At 39.4% G+C, this 7,319-nt stretch overlaps 1 protein-coding gene across 1 annotated transcript in view; it reads left to right on the top strand.

The window, feature by feature from the left end:
• PAMR1 (peptidase domain containing associated with muscle regeneration 1) overlaps positions 1 to 7,319 on the top strand; it is a gene marked incomplete at its 5' end in the record, with an annotated part of 43,015 nt that overhangs the window by 34,407 nt on the left and 1,289 nt on the right. Inside the window, 4 exons of the mRNA XM_009079338.1 lie at positions 502 to 714; positions 2,335 to 2,401; positions 4,618 to 4,850; positions 6,271 to 6,566. Coding sequence (XP_009077586.1) covers positions 502 to 714; positions 2,335 to 2,401; positions 4,618 to 4,850; positions 6,271 to 6,566 — 809 coding nt within the window. The remainder of the gene's footprint in view (positions 1 to 501; positions 715 to 2,334; positions 2,402 to 4,617; positions 4,851 to 6,270; positions 6,567 to 7,319) is intronic.

Below are 7,319 nucleotides of genomic sequence, written 5' to 3'. Positions count from 1 at the left end.
ATATGTTATCTTTCAGTTCCTGTATTTCCATGGATTATTGAGATGTCTCTCTCAGTGCTAAGAAAACGAAATGCAACCCAACATAGGAGTAAAATTAAGTAGTCCTGTTTTATTTTCCAAGTCCAGTGAAATATTGAGAGTGCAGAAAAGGGAAAAGAATGCAAATAGTTTGAGTGCATCCTATAATGCTATTGAAGTAGCCTTGTTAAAGGTAATAGGACATCAACATCATGTAAAGTCAAGGTTCTCTTTCAGGATTGCCAGCTACTTCAAGAATCTTATGCTCTCAGTGGAGACTGAAGTGTGTATTACAAACAGACATCTCTCTATTATCATTCCTTCTTCAATATTTGATATTTTCAAAGACAGGTCTTGAGAAAGCATCTTTAATAAAATGTAGATTGTTTAGTAACATCTGAATGAAATGCCAAGCAATTTGATGGGTGAAGATAATGCAGTAAACCTGATAAAATGATTACTATATTTTCCCTCTATCATTAGTTCTAGATGAAAAAACCTGCTCAGATCCTGGTGGCCCACTCAATGGCTACAGAAGAGTAGTAGAAGACACTGGGATCTTGAATGGACGCTATGCAAAAATTGGCACAGTTATTGCTTTCTTTTGTAACAACTCCTATGTTCTTAGTGGGAATGAACAGAGGACCTGCCAAGATGATGGAGAATGGTCAGGGAAGCAACCAATCTGCATAAAAGGTAGTTTACAAACTTTTTAACCACAACTCACACAAGTTGCTATGGTTTTATTTGACTTTGTTTTCTGTAATTTGCACTCATCTATCATTTTTGCAAAGAATAAGCCTGATACCTGATACTGAGATTGGTAGTTTGCTGGTTCTACTGGCTGCTAAACTCAGAGAAGATGCCAATGACTCCAGAAGATCCCATCTTTAACCAGGGAAAGGAATGTTCCCTAAGACCCTTATTACCCTCATTCTAGGATCAAACCAGTATGAGATCAAAATCAAGGACTATCAGGAGGGAATTGAAATACAAGGAAATAATTGTCTCATGAGACAGTTGACAATAATGAGTTGCTGTCATAGGGCTCAGCTCTCTACTCACAACCTTTTTAATATGCTCCCATCATGAGCATAAGAGGCCAAGAATGTAGATTGCAGCCGTGAAGGTTTTGTATAGAAAACCACTTGAGGACATGCTTAAATTATCTGTATTCATCAAAACACTGAAACACACCTTTAAATCCTTTGCTAGAAAGGGAATTATACTATTGAACTGGAGATATTCTAAGCATGTCTGAAACCTTGAATGAATTTGGGCTGGGAAACTGGCAAATTAATTTTATCAAAGCAATTGTTTGACACACTTTAATGGATATATTTTTTAAACTGTAGTAATGATAATATCAGGAAATATGTCTGTTCCCTGGAGAATTTGCTTTATTTTGCTATTTTAGATGGAAATACTCTCCTGAACTGTATAATCATCTGTGGAAAGCATCTTTATTGATGATGATAATTTGATGCTGTGATAGTGACATTAATGTTAACATATATAGTCATCACAAAGGGCTAGATATTGTGAAGTCACACAAAACACAACTGCTTAGGCATACAGATAAAATCCATCCTGCAGGATTCCTTTCCTTCCATTCTGCACAGCAGGAAGGAGACCCTGGCAGAGTTATTTGAACTGATAAATGTGAATATTTTATCCCATTCTGAAAGTAAAGAAACTGAATATGCAAAATTAGACATCATGGATATCCCTTCTGTTATTTTGTGCATATTCAGGTAACTCTGAGGTGTTCCTTTGAATCAGAGTCTCCAGTTCCTTCCATGGGTGACAAACAGACTCTTAGAAGTCTTTAACATCTTCAGCCTTTCTCTGTATGCTGAATAACTGGGATTAGCTGTGTGGAGCTACACAGAGGGAAATTAAGTATTTCTATACATAATTCCATTAATGCAAGTTCGCTGTGTGGAGCTACACAGAGGGAAATTGAGTATTTCTGTACATAATTCCATTATTGCAAGTTTGCTCAGATACGAAACCATCAGCTGTGGTGGTGTAAAACTGGCATTCAGACACACTGATGGAAAAAACTTCTTCCATGTCTGAAAATGCCAGTACAGAAGATGTTCAGTAGCTTCCACTGTTGTAAAGGGGATAGATCTTGCCATCTGTGGAGAAGGGATTTAGGTTGTAGGGCCTATCTTTGTTTTAATGCACGTAACTTAACTGCCTCTTTTCTTTATCCAGTCCACTATAGTTAGTGAGAGGAAAATGTGCATGAACAATAGCACTTGAGCTGTGAATGTAAAACAGTACTGTGCAACGTTATATTTTTTCTAGCCTGCAGAGAGCCAAAGATCTCTGACCTGGTGAGACAGAAAGTGCTTCCAATGCAGGTTCAGTCAAGGTGAGAATGCAATATCTCAACTACAGTTTAAAGAAAAAATGTGATTGCTTTTCCCCTCCTCTCCTTTTCACCCTGTGTGTTTAGCCTGCCTGACCAGTGATTCCTACAAATCCACTGGTAACTGAACTGCTGGGAGGGGAGGGCTGATTAAGCACAGGTCGTAAGCTGCTGGAGGCAGCTAGGAAGAAATGCACAGATAGAGATGTGCAAACTACAGGATGCTGCTGGAATTCTGCTTGCAAGCTGGTGACAGACTATGAGAACAGTCTGAGAACAGTTCCTTAGGGCTAATGATGTGTGTTAAAATATGAACATGTGCCATCTTAGTGAAAAAATGCGTGGGGAGAATACAAGGAGAGAAGGGAGTATAACAGTGTAATCTGCTCCCAGTTTCACCATCCAAAGAAATCTAGCACAATTTATATAAGGTTGGGTTGGAGGTGGGCATGGGGGAGAGGAGGAAGTAGAGTAGGAAGGGAGGAAGGAATGAAAGATTGGACCCTGTCTAGGCTTACCCTTCTGATGATTTCTTGAAATAAATCCCATCTGAATTAGTTATGCTGCAATATTCAGGTTCATTTTTGTCCAAGTCGTAATTTCTCATTTCAGGGTTATTTTTGCAGTACATGACTCATTTATTTTTACATGTAGTGCAAGAACTGTCCTCATCTTTGGTCTTAAGAACAGTCAGATCAGGTCAGAGTACGGGTCCAGCTCAAGCCATATACTGTCTCTGGCAACAGCCTGTAAGAGATGCTTAGAAAAGGCTTAAGGAACAAGGCAAGCATGTACTTCCCAAACTTCTCCCACTCTCCAGGTCTCTGATATACAATTGTAGAGATGGTCCTGAGAAGCCAACATGAGGTTTTACTAGCCATCAGACGATTTTTCTTCCTTAAATTTCACAAGTTACTTTTGGATACAGGTCTTTTTATGCTAAATGTTTCAGACATTAACACCAGCTGCATGAGAGTGCACACATGACCCCACATCTACGAGATGCCATGAGGTGATGGCATCCCATGCTTGTGGACTGTTTTTAATCCCTTGAAGTAGAATCTCCATTTCATAGGTCAATAGAGAGGCAAAGTGTGGATTAGGCAATATTGCAAGATCACATGTGAGTTTGGAATGGGACCCTGGCAGTCTAAGCATGACCACAGCAGCTCTTTTCCCTCTTCCAAACTGCTACTCACCACTGCTCTTCTTCTTACCAACTTTACTGTCCTGTTATGCATCACCTCACAGATTCCATATGATGGAGATGTCTGTGTCTGTGATAAAAAATAGCCCTGCCACGAGAAAAAAAATTATGCCTTTTCTGGATGCAGGCAGTACCAGAAATCTCAAGGGAAACTAATTCCCTGCTGAATTTTTCAGATGCAAATCAGGTTTTTTGCTGTGGATATGAGCTTTTAAGTATTAGGGCAAGGGACACATTCCAAGTAAAAAAAAATTAAGAATGACTGTAGTCAAGCTTATTGTCCATATCTAGGTTGGTGCATGTATATATTTTTTAAATTATGTGCTGTGTTTCAGCTAATGAGTACAATGGAAGCTTAGTGATTATGAAATTGTGAAATCTCTGTGGTTAGGCAATTATCTCTGTTAATTGCTAAATCAGGCAGCTTGAGTAACATGATTTAATCTGAATCAATTCCTAATACTGCCTATTAAAATGCTCACTGGAGAAAAGATGTCAAAAAAAATGCCTAACTCTTCTCTAGTGAGAATTAATTATGGCAATTCCAACTTCAGGTGTAATTTCTTCATTCAAAAAATGGTGCCTTTAATGAGTGACAAAAACTCTCCCACATTCAGTGGCAAAATGGAACCTCAGTCCTTTTGTGAATGAGAAAAACGGTTCCACGTTCAGAGGCAAAATGGTAACTCAGTCCTTTTGTGAATGAGCAAACTGTTCCACATTGATAGGCAACGGATTGCAATTCAGAAACAGTAAAATGAAAACCAAAAGAGTCACAAATAGAAAATGTCTAAAGGTATATTTATATCTGCGTACCTATCTATGTAAATAAAACAGCTAGGATGTCAATGTGAGTATTGCTAACCCATATTGGAATGATATTTTTGCCTTATTCTTTCCCAAGTGAACTCCATATGCTTTTAAATGATACTTAACACAACTGGTGACAAAGCTATGGCAATGGTTGCTTTTATAATATTATAATTACCATGTTCTTTGTGCCTTGAAACAGAGAAACACCTTTGCATCAGCTTTACTCATCTGCATTCAGCAAGCAAAAGCTTCAAGTCTATCCAACCAAGAAGCCAGCGCTGCCATTTGGAGAGCTGCCCCCAGGGTATCAGCATCTGCACACTCAGCTCCAGTACGAGTGCGTTTCTCCTTTCTACCGCCGCCTGGGGAGCAGCAGGAGGACTTGTCTGAAGACAGGGAAATGGAGTGGGAGAGCCCCTGTGTGTATTCCAAGTGAGTCTCCAAGGGAAAAAAACATGCACATGTCTCTTGGGTGGATGAGGGAACAAGATGTGTATTCATCTTAGATATTTAGGGAGTCCTAGCAGTGTAGGCTGCCCATGCTTCCAGCTGGGAGAAAGGAGCAATCACACTTGAAGGATATATGTTTTATCCACCAGTAGAACTGGTGCAGCTGGTGGCAAAAGCAATCAAGTTTTCAACACCGTAACTTGCCATTAATTTTTCTACTTTTTTTTTTTTTTAATTGAGCAAAAGGTGTAGTGGGTTTTTCTCCTGATTTGAAAATGTTTTCCTACTAGCACTTCGTGTTTTCCTGTATTATTTACTGCAAATGTGATTTTTCTTTCATTTCTATACTTGGCTGACAAAACCATCAAAGTTTAAGCAATGGAATGGAGAGTCTGTTCCTTATGAGGAACCCTGCTAAGGAAGAGTTTGTATTGTAAGTCCAGATAAAATCTTATCCAGAGCTAGTGCACAAAGTAAGATAGGGTAGGAACACCACAAGGTTTAGTAAAACCCACTGCTGACATTAAGCAAACTGAAAAGTAGATCCTAACTATGAGCAAAGTTTTAGAGTTCTTCTTTGTGGTTTGGTTTTGAGATCATATCATGTATTTTGAAATGTATTGCATGCAACCTTTTTCACTATGGGCATGCACACACTACATCCTAGGGGAAAAATATGCCCTAAAGGAGACTAAAAAATGTGACCATGTGAAGTAACTCTTTCAACTGAAGTAAACCTTTCCTAATACAGGAGAAATTACCTCAGGTCTGAGCCTGACTAATATATTCCTTGAACAAGGCAGAGCTTTTTCTTTTCCCCAGGTTGACTATTGCTTTAAATGTCTTTGCTTCAGCATTCTTGTGGTAAGACAAGTCTGTTCTCAAAGGCAAGAATTCATCTGTGCAAAGATTAGTGCCAGGAGAGGCCTCACAATTACTCTGTGACCACCTAGGGTGAGTTTCAGTGCACTGCTGGCTTTATGGTGTTTTATTACAAACAAGAATCAGGGGTGTTCTTTCCATTTCTTTATGCAGTCATCTCATTATAGTGCAGCTGGATAAGGTTGTGAAAATTCACCTGCTTAAGCGCTAAATCCATTTTCCTACTTTAGCCAGGAATTCAGATAATAATGGAAAACTTGAAAGATTTAAAAAAAACTATAAAAATTACTCAGCCAGGAATTCAGATAATAATGGAAAAATTGAAAGATTTAAAAAAAGCTATAAAAATTACTACTATAATTTTATAGGCCAGAGAGAGAGTTTAATTAGCCAGCTGTTCCTCATGCTAACCATTGCAATTTGCTTTCTTTTGGCACATCCTACGAAGGAATCAAGAGTGATGTTCAGATGCTTTGGTAAGGAAAAAGTGTTACTTAATTTTTGCTTCATTTTTCCTCAGTCTGTGGAAAAGCAGAAAACATTACCCTGCAGAAGACAATGACCTCTAGCAGGTGGCCATGGCAAGCTGCAATCTATCGCACAGCCAACGGGGTGAAGGAGAACAGCCTCCGGAAAGGGGCCTGGATCCTTATGTGCAGCGGGGCCCTGGTGAACGAGCGCACCGTGGTGGTAGCAGCTCATTGTGTCACTGACCTGGGCAAGACCATCGTGCTCAAGACAGCAGAGCTCAAGGTGGTTCTGGGGAAATTCTACAGAGATGATGACAGGGATGAAAAGACCATTCAGAACCTGCGGGTGAGTAAGTCTGATGGGAGTGGAAAATGATGAGTACAGACAGATGTGATCAGCATCATGTATGGAGAGGAAAAGGTTGCCCTTTGAGCAATATACTCTCCTACATGCTGCTCTTTGAAATGCATATCTGGAGATTCAGCTGTCAGAACTGTCATGGCACAAGGAGGGCACATGCTGTAGTTCATTAAATTCCTCGACGCCGTCCAACTCATGTGTTCACCCCCTAACACAGAACATTAAGGTAATGGCTCAGGTTCTGTGGGCCGCAATGTCTTGAGTGATATTGCCAGAAAAAAAAAAAAGTAGAAGAGATGCCAACTACTGTCAAAAGTGATTAGCATAATTTATGAGGGAAACACTTGTGCTCTAGATCCTGGTTTGATGCCATGAGCACATTTCATTTCTCAGCCCCAAGGCTGTACAGCTCTAAACTCAAAAGAAGTTTATGTCTGACTCCAGCTCCAAAAATAGCACCTTGGGCTAACCAGAGTGGCTTGCATTTTTCAAGTAGAACTAGAAAGGTTGAAGTCAAAATGAGGAGAAACACAGCAATTTTGGTCGTGTGTGTCTCTTTTTTGGTGTGTGTTTGTATGTGAGTTAATTAAGGGATTTTATCCAAGAAATCATACTTAACTTGATTCTTTCCCCCCTTCTTAGTTTCTTTCTCTAATTCCAGGTTTTTTACACTTTTGCTGTAAGAAAATATATGTAGTTGTTTATTTTTTTGCAATATTTCCTTACAGGAATCCTCTC

The sequence above is a fragment of the Acanthisitta chloris genome, unplaced genomic scaffold, assembly GCF_000695815.1.
Source record: "Acanthisitta chloris isolate BGI_N310 unplaced genomic scaffold, ASM69581v1 scaffold13417, whole genome shotgun sequence".
NCBI classification, from domain to species: domain Eukaryota; kingdom Metazoa; phylum Chordata; class Aves; order Passeriformes; family Acanthisittidae; genus Acanthisitta; species Acanthisitta chloris.
This window is presented reverse-complemented; position numbering and strand designations above follow the sequence as displayed.